At 47.4% G+C, this 20,101-nt stretch overlaps 1 protein-coding gene and 1 long non-coding RNA gene across 2 annotated transcripts; both read left to right on the forward strand.

Moving 5' to 3' along the window:
• Positions 1 to 1,613: 1,613 nt before the first annotated feature.
• On the forward strand, positions 1,614 to 2,875 carry LOC139360222 (PMIS2 transmembrane protein). Its single transcript, XM_071086348.1, has 2 exons — positions 1,614 to 1,948; positions 2,425 to 2,875. Exons 1-2 carry the CDS (start codon positions 1,718 to 1,720, stop codon positions 2,548 to 2,550), a joined length of 357 nt encoding a protein of 118 aa, XP_070942449.1. The 5' UTR covers positions 1,614 to 1,717; the 3' UTR covers positions 2,551 to 2,875.
• Positions 2,876 to 11,355: 8,480 nt separating this feature from the next.
• On the forward strand, positions 11,356 to 15,927 carry LOC105495515 (uncharacterized). The gene is made up of 3 exons (XR_011617511.1): positions 11,356 to 11,451; positions 14,756 to 14,869; positions 15,731 to 15,927. It is a non-coding gene; the product is annotated as an uncharacterized lncRNA (long non-coding RNA).
• Positions 15,928 to 20,101: the final 4,174 nt, after the last annotated feature.

Genomic DNA, 20,101 nt, shown 5'->3' on the forward strand with positions numbered 1-20,101 from the left:
AAATTCCCACACAGTCATTCACTCACAGTTCTGTAAGTCAGAATGACTGCTTCTCTGCTCAGATCTACCAAAGCTAAAATTAAGGTGTCCGCTGGGCTGGATTCTCATGTGGCGCTCAGGATCCTCTTCCAAATGAATGTGATTACAGCAGGATTCGCATCTTTGCTGTTGCAGTGCTAAGGACCCCGTTTCCTTGCTGGCTGTCAGCTGGGAGCCATTCTCAGTCAGAGGCTGCCTGGATTCCTCCCTAGGTGGCCCCGGCGACATCTTCATACCAGCAATGGAGACCTTTGCTTGCCTCGAATCCTCTTACACCTGAAACCTCTTTTGCCAGGAAGACTCAGTCCCTTTCAAGAACTCACCTCATTAGGTGAGGCCCACAGAGGATATTCTTCCTACCTTAAAGTTAACTGATTTCGGACCCTACCTACGTCTGCAAGACACCTTCCCAGCGGTATACAGACTAGTACTTGACTGACTGGAGAAGGAGTGTGTACACCAGGGAGCAGGTCATCTCAGAGTTCTGCCTATCACATTGGAGATTTCCTGTTTCATCGTTCCACTAGGTTGTGTGCTACTTTAAGAAAGACCTTCCCAGCCGGGCGCGGTGGCTCACGCATGTAATCCTGGCACTTTGGGAGACTGAGGCGGGCGGATCACGAGGTCAGGAGATCGAGACCATCCTGGCTAACACGGTGAAACCCCGTCTCTACTAAAAATGCAAAAAATTAGCTGGGTGTGGTGGCGGGCGCCTGTAGTCCCAGCTACTTGGGAGGCTGAGGCAGGAGAATGGCGTGAACCCGGGAGGCGGAGCTTGCAGTGAGCCGAGATCGCGCCACTGCACTCCAGCCTGGGCGACTGAGCGAGACTCCGTCTCAAAACAAAAAAAAAAAGAAAGACTTTCCCCCTTTTCCCCTTTTTTCTCTAGTCTTTCTGTCAGCATAAACCAAGGAATTCTTTTTTTTTTTTGAAATGGAGTCTCACTCTGTCACCCAGGCTGGAGTGTGCAGTGTGATCTCGGCTCACTGCAATCTCCGCCTCCCAGGTTCAAGCGATTCTCCTGCCTCAGCCTCCCTAGTAGCTGGGATTACAGGCACCCGCCATCACACCCGGCTAATTTTTGTATTTTTAGTAGAGACGGGGTTTCGCCACTTCGATCAGGCTGGTCTCGAACTCCTGACCACAGGTAATCCGCCCGTCTCGGCCTCCCGAAGTGTTGGGATTACAGGCATGAGCCACTGCGACCAGCCGGAATTCATTTTTAACTCAAAGCTTTACAATCCACTTCTGACATTACTCATTTTCCTCCCCTCAGTAAATTTCTTACTCTTACTGGGCGTGTCTAGTTTCTCTCTTCAGCAACTCCTGGGAGACCCTCCTGACACCGCCCATCCGCGCGGCCTGCAGAGAGAGATCAGTGGGAGGAGGAGGAGCCAAGAGCCACCACTTAGGCTTCCAACCAATCCCTATCAGAGTGGGCGGAGCCCACATCCTGATTGGCTGCACGCTCTGAGTCTTGGGGTGGGCTAGAATGGTGGGGCCATGCCTCCTAACTAGGCAGCCAATCAGGACGTGGGGTGCTGGTTTCTCCATTGTGAAGTTTCAGCCTTTGATGGTTTGGGTCCTGGGATTCTGGTTAGTACAAGGGGAAGCCTAGTGGGTCTGGCGCTCCGTTTTCAAGACACTCGGAGTCCGTCTTTGTCTAAGGGGAAAGGTCATGGCCCTGAAACCTTCTGCTCCCAATGAGCCCCCTACCACAGGTGTTCCAGATGGCTCCCCTACCACAGGTGGTCCAGGTGCCCCAGGTGAGGTGCCCAAAGAGCCGCAAGAGCCTACACAGACACCAGAAGAACTGGCGTTTTACGCCCCAAACTACCTATGTTTGACCATCTTTGCTGTACTTTTATTCCCTCCATTTGGATTGCCAGCTTTGTACTTCTCTTACCAGGTAAAATAATGGCCAAGTCATAGCCCCTGTCCTTTATTATTTTTTTTCCTTTGATACCCAGTCTCACTCTGTCCCCCAGGCTGGAGAGCAGTGGTGCAATCTCGGCTCACTGCAATCTCTGCCTCCCTAGTTCCAGCGATTCTCCTGCCTCGGCCTCCCGAGTAGCTGGGATTACAGGCACGGGCCACAGCGCCTGGCTTATTTTTGTATTTTTAGTTGAGACGGGTTTTGCCATGTTGGCCAGGCTGGTCTCGAACTTCTGACCTCAGGTGATCCACTCGCCTCGGCCTCCCAAAGTGCTGAGATTACAGGCGTAAGCCACTGCACCCAGCCTGCCCTGTCCTCCATTTGGCCCCTGCATCTGCTCCTGTCCTGGGACCTGCACAGGGGCTTTCCCTCAGTGACTGCAGGTCTCCAACCGTTCTCCCCAGGGTTCCTAGACACAGAAACCCACATCTGTGCTTCAACCCCTACAGACTATGAAGGCCAACAAGAAAAGCGAATGGGAAGAGGCTTACACCAACTCAGGCCGAACTGGTTGGTTCAGTGCATTTGCGGTAATGATCGGCTTAGGCATCATTTATGGCTTAGTCCTATTTTAATGAAGGCTAGGCATAGCAACCCAAGGGTCCGCTCCCCAACCGAGCCACTCACCAAAACACTAGCCAGCCAAGTCAGCCATCGAGCAAGAAACTCAACTGCTGAGACATCTAGCCAAGAAATCCTCCAACCAAGGAACTCAACATTCAAGAAACCCACGAACCCAGGAACACCCAGACCACCTGCCTGTGCTACTTCAACTCACTCAGCTCCAGAGCTGTCTTCATCCACCCTAGGGGTCCACACTTCATGCCCTAGATCCCTTTAACTCCTTGACACTGGGTTGTTCTTTCAGAGGAATCTTTAAACCAAAAAACTGGAATAGAATGTTCTGGTTTCCTGTGTGTGTGTGTGTGTGTGTGTGTGTGTGTGTGTGTGTGTGTGTGTGTGTGTGTCAACATGCCCACGATTGTTATTCTGTTTCTGGGTCAGTGACCAGTGTCTCTGTTTCCCTGGAGCTGTTTCCTAGACTGTGAAAATCAGAATGTCCCAATGGGGAAGCCCACAGACATAGAATTCAGGCAGATGGGGGTTAAAAACTTACCTCTGACACTGAAAAACTGTATAGCCCTGAACAGATACTTTTCTTGAGCATAGTTCCTTTGTCTGTAAAGCAGGCATAATTGCCAATGTGTGGATGATATTTAGAAATCTGAATTGACGTTTATTCTCTAGGAGTCTTCTCATTTGAGCTGGGATTGGAGATGTCTAGTGTCTCAGAGCAGCAATAAGAAAACAGAAACCTCTTCCAGCTTCTGCCATCCAAATGTCAAGCTCTTAGGGGAAGAATGGAAAGTCCCCAAGAAATGCAAATAGCTTTGGCAGAATAGCCGATGAAGACCACCTCTCCTCCACTCCAGAAAGGCATTTGTTCACCATTCATGGAAAAGGGAATGTGGAGAGAGATTGGATAATAGTACATCCATAAGGTTCCTGGAACCTGCATCTGAGGAAGAGGGGTGTCAGAGACCCCAGCTGTTATCTGTATTCCCTCCTCACAGATAAGGCCTAGAAAGCCTCCAAGTTCTCAAAGATGATATGCTACATGGTGTAGACATTTACAAAGAAATGACCTCAGACAGCCAAGGAGGATACCCCATGGCCCAGCCTAGTGAGAAGAAGATGGCTTCCATAGGAATCCCAAGTGTCAGGTGGAGAGAGAACTATAGAAGAAAACTAGGGATAAGCAGGGAGCCATCCTGCATGAATCAAAACAGAGATCTAGACTGACAATGTGGGCCACAGATACCCAGGGGCTGCTTCTGATGCCCAAGCTTCATGGACAAACCCAAGTTCAGAACCAGATTAATATTTAGCACAATATTTAGCAGAACTAAGTTCCCACCACCATGGAGAATGGGGATTCTCAGTAGAAATTCAATGGAGCTGCTGGGGAAGAGACTGCTCACAGTCCCCCAGAGTCCATCACCTCTTTGTCCTGGGAACATTGCCTGGCCACATCTCAGAGGTTCCCCTCTGCAGCCATGAAATGTGCTTTGGTCCTGTGGAATGTGAGCAGAACTGACATGTACCACAAACAAAGCTGGCTTTTCAATGTCTCCTGGGACACTCCTCTAAACTCCTCCTCCCCTGGCCAACAGGACAAGTGATACCCATGTGATGATTTAGAAGGCCACACGTTATAGACATGGCAAAACCCCATTAGCCTGGGTCCCTGAATCATTCTGGGAACAGTAGCCCTTCCCCCAACTGCCTCATGTGGTCAAGCAGAACATAGGCTACTGTGTCGACAAATGACATGCTTGGCCTGTTTCCACAGCCCAACCCACCCGAACCAGTGCAGATGCAGGAGAATAGAGTTCTATTTCTTGCACATCTGGGATTACAGCTTCAAGTTCATGCCCAACAGAGACAACCATCTTATTAGGTGGTTTATAGGAAATAATAATAGAAGGAAATAACAAAGGCCCTAGTCCACCTTAATTGTAACTGTTGTGATGCTGAGTTTGTCTCCTCTGTGGGCCTGGGTGTCTGGGCAGGTCCCGTGTGTTTGTGGGACAATGCTCTGGGTTATGGGGATGCCTGGAGACAGGATGATGCCTAGTTGTTTGTCATGTTAGTGGATCTAGAGGGTTAGCTATCCCTGTCCTTCTCCAGATCCAGCCCAGGCGGGGCCTGTCACATTCAGCTGCAAAACCATGTCAGGTTAGGATGGCCCATGTCAACATAAGCAGGCAGACCCAAGTGTCATCTTCTGCTACAGGCCTCAGAAAGCCAGCCAGCCTCCTCTACTTCAGCTCCCAGACTTCATCCAACCTGAATTTCACTCTTGGGCATCCAATTGGTATTTAGCACCAGGTAAACACAAAATGAGGCCAGGCACAGTAGTTTGTGCCTATAATTTCAATGCTTTGGGAGGCTGAGAGAGGAGGATGGCTTGAGCCCAGGACTTTGAGACCAGCCTGGGCAGCAAGTCGATAACTGTTTTCTACAAAATTTTTCAAAATTAGCCAGGCGTGGTGGCACATGCCTGTAGTCTCAGTTACTCAGGAGGGTGAGGTGGGAGGATCACTTGAGCCCAGGATTTGGAGGCTGCAGTGAGTCATGATGATGCTACAGCACTCTGGCCTGGGGGACAGAGCTAGACTTTGTCTCTAAAACAAATAAGTGTAAAAAATAAGGCCAGGTGCAGTGGCTCACACCTGTAATCCCAGCACTTTGGGATACCAAGGCGGGAGGATCACCTGAGGCCAGGAGTTTGAGACCAGCCTGACCAACATGGTGAAACCCTGTCTCTACAAAAATATAAATATTAGCCGGTGTGGTGGTGCACACCTGTAATCCCAGCTACTTGGGAGGCTGAGGCAGGATAATCTCTTGAACCCGGGGGTGGGGGTTGCAGTGAGCCGAGATTGCACCACTTCACTCCAGCCTGGGCAAAAGAGTGAAACTCCATCTCAAAAAAAAAAAAAAAAAAAAAAAAAAAATCTTATCTGACTTTGATTGCATTACAATAAATGTAGTTCTCAGTTTGGGGAGATTTAACATTTTTATGATAAGCCTTCCTATTCATAAATATGACATATCAAATAGGACTTATACCTCTTTAGCTTTATTTTATGTATTATAAGCAATCCTTTTTTCCATTACATAATCTAAATTATTATTGGGGTAGAAGAAAGGTACTGAGTATCCCAATGTTGATATCTTGTGTGGCGAACTTACTGAAATTTCTGGGTGTAATAATTCATCATTTTACACGCTTAGATTGTCTATGCTAAATTTGAATTATTTCTTAACAATTTTAATACCTCATTATATATGTATTCTTTTAATTCCTCTGCTAAACCTTTCAGCAAAAAATAAATTAGCATCATAACCTCGTTTCCGTCCTCGTATGGGATTGTTCTATTGTTTTACTATTAAGTCAGGCAGTTGATGTAGATTTCTGACAAAAATTTCATCTTTTTTTTTTTTTTTCTGAAGCAGACTCTGGCTCTGTCACCCAGGCTGGAGTGCAGGGGCACAATCTCAGCTCACTGCAGTCTCCGCCTCCCGGGTTTAAGCGATTCTAGTGCCTCAGCCTCTATAGCAGCTGGGACCACAGGCGCGTACCACCACGTGGGGCTAGTTTTTTGTATTTTCAGTAGAGGGGATTTTGCTGTGTTGGCCAGGCTGGTCTTGAACCTCTGGCCTTAAACGATCTGACTGCCTCGGCCTCCCAAAGTGGTGAAATTACGTGCATGAGCCACCATGACCAACCAAAATTTCATCAATTTTGTTATGTTTTCTTCTATTCCTGGCTTGTCAAGATTTTTTAAATTAGAATTTTATGTTGAGGCTAGGCACAGTGGCTCATGCCTGTGTCCCAGTACTTTGGGAGGCCAAGGCAGGAGAATTATTTAAGGCCAGAAATTTGAGACCAGCCTGAGCAACATAGCTAGATCTTGTCTCTACTGAAAAAAGAAAAAAAAAAAAAATTAGCCAGGCTTGGTGCCTGTATTCTCAGCTACTCAGGAGGCTGAGATGGGAGGATCACTTGAACCCATGGGTTAGAGGCGGCAGTGAGCCATGATCACACCCTTGCACTCCAGCCTGGGCAACACAGTGAGACCCTAAAAATTGTGTTGAATCATATTAAATACTTTTCAGCACCTATTAACATGATCATATGAGATTTTAATTCAATCTTTTAACAAAATTATTCACAATGAACCATTCTTATACTCTTGGGAAAACTTTACTGGTTCACAATCTATTATTTTTATTTTTTATTTTTTATTTTTTTAGAGATGGAGTCTTGCTCTGTCACTCAGGCTGGAGTGCAGTGGCGCAATCTTGGCTCACTGCAAGCTCCGCCTCCCGGTTTCACGCCATTCTCCTGCCTCAGCCTCCCGAGTAGCTGGGACTACAGGCGCCTGCCACCACGCCCAGCTAATTTTTCGTGATCCACCCGCCTCAGCCTCCCAAAGTGCTGGGATTATAGGTGTGAGTCACCACGCCGGGCCTCTATTATTCTTTTAATATGTGATGGATATGGTTTGCTTATGCCTTATTTGGGTCGTATATAGTTTTCATTTGGGGGCTGTTCTCAGTCCTTTGCATTGGGGCAGTGCTGGCAATGCAGAATGAGTTGAGAAGCATTCTATGTGTTTCTGTGTTCTGGAAACATTTCTATGTCATGGGAATTATTTGCTTCTTAAAAGTTGGAGTTGGCTGGGCGTGGTGCCTCATGCCTGTAATCCTAGTACTTTGGGAGGCTGAGGCGGGTGGATCACCTGAAGTCAGGAGTTCGAGACCAGCCTGGCCAATATGGTGAAACCCCATCTCTACTAATAATATAAAAATTAGCCGGGCATGGTGGCACACGACTGTAATCCCAGCTGCTCGGGAGGCTGAGGCAGGAGAATCACTTGAACCTGGGAAGTGGAGGTTGCAGTAAGCCAAGATCACGCCATTGCACTGCAGCCTGGGTAACAAGAGCGAAACTCCATCTCCAAAAAAAAAAAAAAAAGTTGGAATGAACATGCCTGCAAAATCTCCAGGGCCTGTAATCTTTTTCATGTAGTAGATTTTGAGTACTTTGTCTTCATAATGATGGTGAAAGCAGGAACTCTGGGAGTCAAGTGCAAGGCACTGTTATGAGCACCTTCGGAGTATTGATTCTTTTGATCTCCACACTAAGCATATAGCCTGCAATCTTACAGACTGAGGATAAAGCACAGGGAGCTGGAAAGACACAGTGCAGGTCTTACAGTGAATCCACTGAGGGGCCAGGATTGGGAACCAGGAAATCTGCCACCAAAAGCCATGTTCTTAAGCACTGGGTGGACAACACTGCCTCCCATCGACCATTAGTAGCAATTCAATCTTTTTACCTGCTGGAATCACTTTTTAATAACTTACCTTTCTTTTAACAAATAATTTTCATTTTCGACATAGAAGCTGACTTGAAGGAGCGCCCACCGGCCCAGACTGGTACAACTTGAACATCAAAAATATTAATAGGCCGGGCACGGTGGCTCAAGCCTGTAATCCCAGCACTTTGGGAGGCCGAGACGGGCGGATCACGAGGTCAGGAGATCGAGACCATATCCTGGCTAACACGGTGAAACCCCGTCTCTACTAAAAATACAAAAAAAAAAAACTAGCCGGGTGAGGTGGCGGGCGCCTGTAGTCCCAGCTACTCGGGAGGCTGAGGCAGGAGAATGGTGTAAATCCAGGAGGCGGAGCTTGCAGTGAGCTGAGATCCAGCCACTGCACTCCAGCCTGGGTGACAGAGCGAGACTCCGTCTCAAAAAAAAAAAAAAAAAAAAAAAAAAAAAAAAAAAAATTTAATAACGGCCAGGTGCGGTGGCTCACTCCTGTAATCCCAGCACTTTGGGAGGCTGAGGCGGGTGGATCAATTGAGGTCAGGTGTTCGAGACTAGCCTGGCCAACATGGTGAAACCTTGTCTCTACTGAAAATACAAAAACTAGCCGGGCGAGGTGACAGTCACCTGTAATCCCAGCTACTCGGGAGGCTGAGGCAGGAGAATCACTTAGAGCCCGGGAGGCGGAGGTTGCAGTGAGCCAAGATGGTGCCATTGCACTCTAGCCTGGACAACAAGAGCAAAACTCCATCTCAAATAATAATAATAACTATAATAGATTTAAATACACCAAATATATATCATACCTAATGATGAAGGACGGAATACTTCCCTATGAGATCAACAAGAAGGAAAGGATGTCTGCTCTTGACACTCCTATTTGACACAGTGCTGGAAGTTCTAGTCACTGCAAGAAAAAAAGGCAAACAGGGCCTGGCGCAGTGGCTTATGGCTGTAATCCTAACACTTTGGGAGGCAGGAGGATCACTTGAAACCAGGAGGTCAAGACCAACCTGGGCAACACAGCATGACCCCATCTTTACAAAAAATATTTAAAAATTAGCCAAGCATGGTGGCACATGCTTGTAGTCCTACCTACTCAGGGGGCTGAGCCCAGGACTTTGAGACTGCAGTGAGCTATGATCACTCCACATTGCACTCCAGCCTGAGGGATAGAGTGAGACTCTGTCTCAAAAAAGAAAAAAAAGGCATGTAGATTGGGAAGGAAGAAATAAAACTATATCTGCAGGTGACATGAGATATATGTGTGTGTGTGTGTGTATGTGTGTGTGTGCGTGTAGCTGATGCAAAAATAATTGCGGTTTTTGCCATTAAAAGGAATGACTGATGGGCGCAGTGGCTGACACCTGTAATCCCAGCACTTTGGGGGGGAATTTTTTTTTTTTTGAAATGGAGTCTCACTCTGTCACCCCGGCTGGAGTGCAGTGGCGTGGTCTTGGTTCACTGCCAGCTCCGCCTCCTGGGTTCACCCCATTCTCCTGCCTCAGCCTCCCAGTAACTGGGACTACAGACACCTGCCACCATGCCCAGCTAATTTTTTGTATTTTTAGTAGAGATGGAGTTTCACCATGTTAGCCAGGATGGTCTTGATCTCCTGACATCGTGATCCGCCCGCCTCAGCCTCCCAAAGTGCTGGGATTATAGGCATGAGCCACTGTGCCCGGCCTTTTTTTTTTTTTTTTTTTTTTGGAGATAGAGTCTCACTCTGTCACCCAGGCTAGAGTGCAATGGTGTGATCTGGGCTCACTGCAACTTCTGCCTCCTGGGTTCAAGCGATTCTCTTGCCTCAGTCTCCCTAGTAGCTGGGATTACAGGCGCCCACCACCATGCCCAGCTAATTTTTGTATTTTTAGTAGAGATGGGGTTTCACCATGTTGGCCAGGCTGGTCTTGAACTCTTGACCACCTACCTCGGCCTCTCAAAGTGCTGGGATTACAGGCGTGAGCCACCGCCCTGGATGGATGTATTTTCAATGCATGTCTTCATAATGCATGTGAAAGCCAACACATAAATGGGAGACCCATATTCCACTTGAAGTTGCAAAATATTTAATCTAGGTAGACTACAAAATGTTTCAATGTGTTTACCATAATCCCTAGAGCAATCACTTAAAACTTACAAAGATATATAGTGAAAATCACAATGAATAAATTAAAATGGAGTATTAAAACAATATTCAAATAATCCAAAAGAAAGCAGGAAACGGGAAAACAATGAACAAAACACAGAAAAGGGGAAATACAAAACAAATAATAGTAGACCTAAAGCAAAACATACCAATAATCACATTTAAGGCACATGATCTAAACACACAAGTTATAAAATACTTTCGTAATGCACTTAAAAAAAAATAGCCAGAGCCGGGCGCGGTGCCTCACGCCTGTAATCCCAGTACTTTGGGAGGCCAAGGCGGGCGGATCACGAGGTCAGGAGACCATCCTGGCCAACGTGGTGAAACTCTGTCTCTACTAAAAATACAAAAATTAGCTGGGCATGGTGGCGCATGCCTGTAATCCCAGCTACTCGGGGGGCTGAGGCAGGAGAATCGCTTGAACCAGGGAGTCGGAGGTTGTAGTGAGCCGAGATCGCAACACTGCACTCCAGCATGGTGACAAAGGGAGACTCCATCTCAAAAAAAAAAAAAAAATTTGCCAGGTTAAATGGCTCATGCCTGTAATACCAGCACTCTGAGAAGCCGAGGTGGGTAGATCACTTGAGCCCAGGAGTTTGAGACCAGCCTGGAAAACATGGTGAAACTCTGTCTCTACTAAAAATACAAAACATTAGCCGGGCATGGTGGCGCATGCCTGTAGTCCCAGCTACTCAGGTGGCTGAGGCAGGAGAATCACTTGAACCCAGGAGGCGGAGGTTGCAGTGAGCCAAGATCACACCACTGCACTCCAGCCTGGATGACAGAGCAAGAAGAAAGAAAAGAAAGGAAAGAAGGAAAAGAAAGAAAAGAAGGGAAGGGAAAGGAAGGGAAAGGAAGGGAAGGGAAGGGAAGGGAAGGGAGGGAAAAATAAAGGAAAGGAAAGGAAGGAAGGAAACAAATGATTGCTTGCTTGGTGTTGGAGGGGATTGAGGGGATGGGGGAAAAGGGGGGGAACCCACACATTTGATCAAAGAACTCTTCTGTGTTGACTGTTGTGGTATGAGAGCAGAGAAAATGCACTGTGTTTTTCCTGAAACACAAGACTTGGAGGCCCACATCACTCTTGCCCCGAGTAGTGTTTTTCTCTCAAGATGCTCAGAAGGAATCTTTAAACAAAGATGATCAAGGAAATGAAGCTTATTTATAGGTCTGTTTTGAAGGTGGAACCAGGGATTCCTCCATTGGCCAATGACTTGAGTGAGTAGGAGGAGCCATCACTCCAGCATACCAATCAGAAGCCAAGTATTGGTTCCCACCCTATGACATACCACCTCCAATTGGCCAATAGAAGCAGAGAGAAGGGCTAGGAGGTGGGGCCTGCCTGGCCGCCATGGTAATCCCCTGTGGTTGGTGATCAAGGAAGAGCTTCCATGTAGCACTGGTAGTGCCAGATCCAGGTGCCCTCCTGGGAATGTTCGAGGAGGGTAGGAGTAGGAGGAGGAGTGTTAGAGAGAGTAGAGGGGAAATGATGAGAGCAGAAAGGGTATCATAAAGGAACCTCAGGGGTGATACAAGTGGACAGAGACATATGTTAGAGGGGCAAGGGTTTAGAACAGGAAGGTTGCTGTACGTGGATGGAGAAGGAGTTCAAAAGGTCAGGAAGCTGGTTTCAGAAGTTGAGAGGTGTTCGAGGGAGACAGGGCAGGACTTTGTAAGGGGACAGAGAAGTAGAGACAGTGAAACCCCGTCTCTACTAAAAATACAAAAATTAGCCGGGCGTGGTGGCGGGCGCCTGTAGTCCCAGCAAGAGGAGTGAATAGGTGGTCAAATAAGGTCTTAGAGGAGCTAAAGGAGCAGGGAGTTCATGGGCGAACCGGAAAGGTTTACAGCAGGATTCATAGGGATGAAGTAAAGGATATTATAAAAGGAACAGTGAGAAAGCTAATAGAAGTTTTACTTTGGGGGGCAGAGGTGGGAGGATCACTTGAGCCGAGGAATTCAAGACCAGCATGGGCAACATAGCAAAACCCCGTCTCTACCAGAAGAAAAAAAAAAATGTTGGTTTTTTTTTGAGACGGAGTCTCACTGTGTCACTCAGGCTGTAGTACAATGGCAGGATCTCGGCTCATTTCAACCTCCACCTCCTGAGTTCTGCCTCAGCCTCCCGAGTAGCTGGGATTACAGGTGTGTGCCACCACACCCGGCTAATTTTTGTATTTTTAGTAGAGACGGGGTTTCACTATGTTGGCCAAGATGGCCTCAAACTCCTGACCTCAGGTAATCCGCCCATGTCGGCCTCCCAAAGTATTGGGATTACAGGCGTGAGCCACCGCACCCAGCAAAAAACAAAAATTTTTTTAATTAGCCGGGCATGGTGGTGTGCACCGGTAATCCCAGCCACTCAGGAAGCTGAGGCAGGAGGATCACTTGAGCCCAGGAGTTTGAGGCTGCAGTGAGCTATGATAGTGCCTCTGCACTCCTACAGCCTGGGAGAGCAAGACCCGGTCTCTAAACACACACACACACACACACACAAGACAAAGAAGTTTTATAGGGTGAGAGTTTTATAAGGGAATGGTGAATTTATAATGAAGGTTTTATACCCAAACACAGGTCCAGTCACTCCACTCTTGGAGAGTCCAATTAACAAGAGCAAGTTCTGGTATAAAGAAGGTGACTTTATTCCACAACTCAGCTGAGGGGAAGAGGTACAGGTTCCTGCCTTAGGGGTATTGCTTCAGCTTTCAGGACAGAAAGCAGGGACTTTTAAAGGGGGGCTTGATGTGAATGACATAAAGGTGGGGGGCAAGGAGGTGTGGGGTCTATGTGACACGCTTTGATGTCTTATCTATCAGGTGCTCTAGCTGTCACCACCGTGAGCAGAGAAATTGACCATTGTCTCAAGGCAATCTGATGGGAGAGAATTCTGGGGGTGCCTGATTTGTTTCAAGGTTCAGTCCCTGGAACTTCTAAGTAAACATATAATTAGATAAGCTTGCCATGTAGGGAGGTTACAATTGCATTCCTAAAGAGCTAAGTAGGAGATGGGGGGAAAAGAAAAAGGAAAAAAAAAATCATTTTTTTTCTTTAAAAATGGGGTACTCTGGCCAGGCGCAGTGGCTCAAACCCTGTAATCCCAGCACTTTGGGAGGCCGAGGCAGGCGGATCACAATGTCGGGAGTTCAAGACCAGCCTGGCCAACACAGTGAAACCCCGTCTCTACTAAAAATACAAAAAGTAGCTGGGCGTGGTGGCGGGTACCTGTAGTCCCAGCTACTTGGGAGGCTGAGGCAGGAGAATCGCTTGAACCCACAAGGCGGAGGTTGCAGCTGAGATTGCATCACTGCACTCCAGCCTGGGCAACACAGCGAGACTTTGCCTCAAAAAAAAAAAAAGGGGGGGTACTCAATTATAGTTTCCCACTGTCAAATTCCATTCCATTTCTATGGGATTTCAATGCCACATTCATGCTGGCTACTTCCTGCTGAAAGAGGGCATTGTGATTGATCAACAGAATGGAACTGATCCACTTGGAGTTGGAAATATTTATGAGTAGTTAGTTGGACTAATATGGTGTAAGGTCTGGAAAGTCTCTGGGAAAGTCTGTCTTGCATTCCCATACAGAAACTGAAACAGCAGAAAAATCCACAGCAGAGAAGTATGTCTATCATTGCAACTAGGGCCAAAGTTGTAAGGAGCTTCTGTCCAGGTGAGAGCAGTCCTCACCTGCAACAGGATGCCAACCATTGACCTGGTGATAATGTGGGGTCAGACATAGCTTTGATTTTTTTGGTGCATGTCTCTCAGGGCTATTGAGACATTTACTGAATTATCTGAGATGTGTACATTTGTCAGGCACATTCCCAGCTGCCAATTGTACCTGGAGCTCCTGTGGAGATATGATGACAGGGTGGCTAAACGTATACATTTAACAGGTTACAAGAGGGGCTATGGGCCGGGTGTGGTGGCTCACGCCTGTAATCCCAGCACTTTGGGAGGCTGAGGCAGGTGGATCACCTGAGGTCAGGAGTTCAAGACCAGCCTGGCCAATGTGGTGAAATCCCATCTCTACTAAAAATACAAAAATTAGCCGGACATAGTGGCACATACCTGTAATCCCAACTACTCAGGAGGCTGAGGCATGAGAATTGCTTGAACCCAGGAGGCAGAGGTTGCAGTGAGCTGAGATCATACCATTTTACTCCAGCCTGGGCAACAGAGTGAAACTCTGTCTCAATAAATAAATAAATAGATAAGAGCGATACAGAGGCCAGGCATGGTGGTTCACACCTATAATCCTAACACTTTGAAAGAATGAGGCAGAAGGATCACTTAAGGCCAGGAGTTGAAGACAAGCCTGGGCAACATAATGAGATTCCATCTCTACAAAAAAAAAAAAAACACAATCAAAAATCAGCTGGATGTGGTGGTTTGTACCTATGGTACTACCAGCTATCGGGAGGCTGAGGCAGGAGGATTGCTTGAGCCCAGGAGTTCGAGGCTGCAGTGAATTATGATCATGCCAGTGTACTTCAGCCTGGGTGACAGAGCAAGACCTTGTCTCAAAAAATAAAAGGGATAGAGAGAGGTTAGAGGAGACATGGTGGGGGTTAGAGAAAGTCAATGAAAATTTTAAATGGGGTCAATGAAGATCGTATAGCTGCCAAGGAGAGATGAGTTAGGGTAAGTGGGGAGAGAGTGAGAAAGGATTGTTAGAGTTCAGAAGCCACAGTGAGACATATCCAACTCTCTGCCCCCCAGGTGTTTACACTGATGTCTGATGAGGATGAGTCCAGCGACTATCTCTGCCTGTCCATCCTGAGCCTCTTCTGTTGCCTTCCCTTCGCCATCCCAGCCGTGATCTTTTCTTGCCTGGTGGGCACCTGCACCATGCCAATCCTCACCCTCCCTCTCCATCTCACCCCTGCCCCTGACCCAACTTCTTCCTTGTTCTCACTTCTTTTTTTTTTTTTTTTTTTCTGAGATGGAGTCTCGCTCTGTCACCCAGGCTGGAGTGCAGTGGCGCAATCTCCACTCACTGCAAGCTCCGCCTCCCGGGTTTACACCATTCTCCTGCCTCAGCCTCCCGGGTAGCTGGGACTACAGGCGCCCGCCACTGCGCCCGGCTAATTTTTTGTATTTTTAGTAGAGACGGGGTTTCGCCATGTTAGCCAGGATGGCCTCGATCTTCTGACCTTGTGATCCGACCGTCTCAGCCTCCCAAAGTGCTGGGATTACAGGCATGAACCACCGCGCCCGGCCTGTTCTCCCTTCTGAACTAGGAGCCTGAGCAACACCAGCACCTTCTGTGGGTTCAGACCTCCACCCTGAGTCCTTACAGTTCCACAGCCCACCCTCACCCAATAACTCTTTTTTTTTTTTTTTTTTTTTTTTTTTTTTGAGACAGAATCTCACTCTGTCACCTAGGCTGGAGTGCAGTGGTACGAGCTCAGCTCACTGCAACCTCTGCCTTGCGGGTTCAAACGATTCTCCTGCCTCAGCTTCCTGAGTAGCTGGGATTATAGGCGCCCACCACCACGCCTGGCTAATTTTTATATTTTTGGTGGAGCTGGGTTTCACCATGTTGGCCAGGCTGGTCTTGAACACCTGACCTCAGGTGATCTGCCCACCTCAGCTTCCCAAAGTGCTGGGATTACAGGCGTGAGCCACCATACCCAGCCATGCAATAACTCTTTTATACTCATCTTTCCCTGTTCCCTCTCTCCTAAAACTCAGACAAAGAAGTACAATAAATCCAGTGACTATGAGCTGGCAGCCAAGACCTCCAAACAAGCCTTCTACTGGGCCATCACGAGCATCACTGTGGGAATCTTAGGCACCATCTTGTACACCTACCTATTATGCTTACTTAGATAGTAAACTGCTTCCCAGCTCTTGGACAAACCACCAAATACACACCGCAGTGCAATTTACCTTGGCTCTAAGCATCTACTTGGGCTGAACGGAACACCTGCTCCTCAATGTCTGGAGTGCCAAGCTATTTAAGATTAGAAAAACAAAATGCAAAGTATTCTTCCTATTCTTACATGCCCCTCAACGTAACACTGCTTTTTTTTTTTTTTTTTTTTTTTTTTGACAGAGTCTTGCTCTGTCCAGGCTGGAGTGCAGTGCCGTGATCTCAGCTCACTGCAACCTCTGCCCCCCAGGTTTAAGCAATTCTTCTGCCTCAGCCTCCTGAGTAGCTGGGATTACAGGTGCGCACCATCCATCATGCCCAGCTAATTTTGTATTTTTAGTAGAGACGGGGTTTTACCATGTTGGCCAGGCTGGTCTCAAACTCCTGACCTCAGGTGATCCACTCACCTTAGCTTTCCAAAGTGCTGGGGTTACAGGTGTAAACCATCATATCAGGCCTCAGCATAACACTTTTAACACCAAATATTAGAGCCGGGAGCAGGGGTACTTTCCCCACCTATCAACCAACCAGATTCTCCAGCAGATACCAATTGGGTGTCCTGTAATTTAATTCAATTCTGACACTGTCTACATGGAGATGGCATCAGATCCCACAGGTTGAAGGCTCAATCCCATAAGACTCCCCCCTAACTTTGGATATCAGCCACAAGTGGTAAGTTGTTACCTAGACTTGTGACTGACAAGCTATAAATCTGACAAGCTATAAATCGGGTGTTCCCATGACCCCCCTCCTCAAGCCTGATTAATTTGTTCCAGCTGGCCAGGTGCAGTAGCTCAGGCCTGTAATTCCAGCACTTTGAGTGGCTGAGGCAGGAAGATCACTTGAAGCCAGGAGTGTGAGACCAGCCTGGCCAACGTGGCAAAACCCCGTCTCTACTAAAAATTAGCCGGGTGTGATGGCACACGCCTATAATCCCAGCTACTTAGGAGGCTGAGGCAGGAGAATCACTTAAACCTGGGAGGTGGAGGTTGCAGAGAGCTGAGATCGCACCACTGCACTCCAGCCTGGGCAACACAGTGAGACTCCATCCAAAATAATAATAATAATAAATAAAAATTTTTTTTAAAAAAGACACTCTTATCACGCCAGAGATCCCAAGGGTTTTAGGAGCTCTGGGCCACAAAATGGGACCTAGACCAATATATATTTCACAGTATCACACAAGTGTTGCCAGCCTGGGTCGGCAGCTTGAAGGAAAGGAAGTGGTAGCTCCAGCAGCCCACTCGACCAGAACTCAAGACCAACTCTGGGACCCTGCCATGGCATGGGGGCCATGGGAGAGAGAGGAGGAACCCGTTGCTCGAGGACAGCCTGCCCACATTCATGTATTCACATCAGAAGTCTAGTTCTGCCTACCAAGGGCCTTGGCTGTGCTACCTAACCCTGGAGACCTAGCAGTGACTACTTCAAATTCAACCTAACCCCCTCAGAACATATAAATTGGGGTGAGAGACAGACATGCTGCCAGACAGTGACAACTGGAGTGGTCCAATATATAATGGAAGAAAACTGGGGAAGCATTACTAAAGAAACACTTGTTCAATGACACTCGTTATAGACAGTAAGGCAGGCCAGACACAGTGGATCATGCCTGTAGCCCCAGCACTTTGGGAGGCCGAGGTGGGCGGATCACTTGAGCTCAGGAGTTCGAGACCAGCCTGGCCAACATGGTGAAACCCTGTCTCTACTAAAAATACAAAATTAGCTGGGCATGGTGATGGGCACCTGTAATCCCAGCTACTCAGGAAGCTGAGGCATGAGAATTGCTTGAACCTGGCAGGCAGAGGTTGCAGTGAGTCAAGATCTCACCACTGCACTCCGGCCTGTGGGACAGAGCAAGACTGACTCTGTCTCAAAAAAAAAAAAAACAAAAAAGACAGTAAGGCAGACTTTATTCAGAACCATTGCAATATGCAGAGGGAACGCTGCAAAACAGGGGCTTGCACTGAGGGAGAAAGATGGGGCTCAACACTGAATACAGCATGAGCAAGCGGGAAGTCCTAGTCAAGGAGCAGGGTAGGGGTCAGTGGATGGAAAATTAGTAAGAGAAAACATTGAGGGTAAGGGGGATTCTGACTAAACCAACCTAATAGAATTCTAGTTGAAGACAGGCCAGGGTGACCAGACATCACAATGAGGATGGTGGAGGTTGAGGAACCTGATCAGATGCTGAGGTTTATCAGATACAGAGGATGAGGGTTTCTAGCTAAACTGACGTAGAAGGGTTATTTTGCTACAACTGGATTTTACAAAGAAGTGCACAGATAGGCCTAGGAGAAGGTTCAGGTGCTTTTTTTTTTTTTTTTTTTTGAGACGGAGTCTTGCTCTGTCACCCAGGCTGGAATGCAGTGGTGCGATCTCGGCTCACTACAACCTCGGCTTCCCATGTTCAAGCCATTCTCCTGCCTCAGCCTCCTGAGTAGCTGTGATTACAGGTGGTTGCCCCCATGCCCGGCTAATTTTTTAAATATTTTTAGTAGAGATGGGGATTCACCATGTTGGTGAGGCTGGTCTTGAACTCCTGACCTCGTGATCCACCTGCCTCGGCCTCCCAAAATGCTGGGATTACAGGCCTTAGCCATTGCACCTGGCCTTTCTTCTCTTTTTTCTTTTTCTTTTTTTTTTTTTTTTTTGAGACAGGATCTCGCTCTCTCACCCAGGCTGGAGTGCGGTGGCACGATCTCGGCTCAATGCAACCTCTGCCTCCCAGGTTCAGGTGATTCTCCTGCCTTGGCCTCCTGAGTAGCTGGGATTACAGGGGCATTAATGGCGACGGGGGCTTATTTCATCCCTTTGTCTACAACTGTAAAAGACAGTCATCCCCAAAGTGGCCATTTTAGAGGCCTCCCCTCAGAGACGCATTTTCTTTCTCAGGGATGTTCCTTGCTGAGAAAAAGAATTCAGCGATTATTTCTCCTATTTGCTTTTGAAAGAAGAGAAATATGGCTCTCTTCCGCCTGGCTCACAAGCAGTCAGAATTTAAAGTTATCTCCCTTGTTCCCTGAACATCACTGTTTTCCTGTTCTTTTTTCAAGGTGTCCAGATTTCAAATTGTTCAAACACACATGCTCTACAATTTGTGCAGTTAACGTAATCATCACAGGATCCTGAGGTGACATACATCCTCCTCAGTTTACAAAGATTACGGGATTAAGAGATTAAAGTAAAGACAGGCACAGGAAATCACAAGGGGAGGTGATAAGTGTCCATGAAATCTTCACAATTTATGTTCACAGATTGCAGTAAAGACAGGCATAAGAAATTATAAAAGTATTAATTTACGGAACTAATAAATGTCCAGGAAATCTTCACAATGTATGTTCTTCTGCTGCGGCTTCAGCCAGTCCCTCCGTTAGGGGTCCCTGACTTCCCACAACACATGGTGAAACCCCGTCTCTACCAAAAATACAAAAATTAGCTGGGTATGATGGTGCATGCTTATAATCCTAGCTACTCAGGAGGCTGAGGCAGGAGAATTGCTTGAACCCAAGAGGTAGAGGTTGCAGTGAACCGAGATTGTGCCACTGCACTCCAGCCTGGGTGACAGAGGGAGACTCTGTCTCGAAAAAATAAAAATAAAAAATAAAATAATAAAAAAGCAGAAAGTGTCCAGGTATAATGGCTCATGCCTGTAATCCCAGTGCTCTGGGAGGCCAAGGTGAGAAGATTGCTTGAGGCCAGGAGTTTGAGACCAGCTTGGGCAACATAGTGAGACCCCATCTCTACAAAAAATTAAAACTGAAAAAATCTAGCTGGGAGAATTGGCTCAAGTCCCAGCTACTAAGGAGGCTGAGGCAGGAGGATCACTTAAGCCCAGGAGTTCCAGTATGTGATGAGCCATGATTGGGTCATGGCTCCAGCATGGGCAACAGAGTGAGATCCCGTCTCCCAAACAAACAAATAAAAAAGCCCAGGTAGCAATGAGAATGAGACTCGCCCAGACAGGCACCCTGGGTGACCGCTCCTGAGGGTGCAGGTCATCCATTGTCCTTTGGTGGTGTCTCAGTCCAAAGGCAATTGTGACCAAATCACAGGGACAGATCAAGTCTCCTCAAAGCGGAGACTGGTGAAACTTTCCAAATCATGGCAGTAAGGCTTGCCTTGCATGTTACCGAGAACTTCCTCCTCTCTCTTGACTTTGCGGTCTGAGACCCGGTCTTACCTACATG

Source organism: Macaca nemestrina, chromosome 20 (assembly GCF_043159975.1).
Source record: "Macaca nemestrina isolate mMacNem1 chromosome 20, mMacNem.hap1, whole genome shotgun sequence".
Classification (NCBI taxonomy): Eukaryota; Metazoa; Chordata; class Mammalia; order Primates; family Cercopithecidae; genus Macaca; species Macaca nemestrina.

Excerpts from the sequence above, each read along its gene's own strand:
- LOC139360222 (XM_071086348.1), top strand. The coding sequence starts at position 1,718 with ATGGCCCTGAAACCTTCTGCTCCCAATGAGCCCCCTACCACAGGTGTT. Across the intron at positions 1,949-2,424 it reads CTTTGTACTTCTCTTACCAG|ACTATGAAGGCCAACAAGAA; the intron begins GTAAAATAATGG and ends CAACCCCTACAG.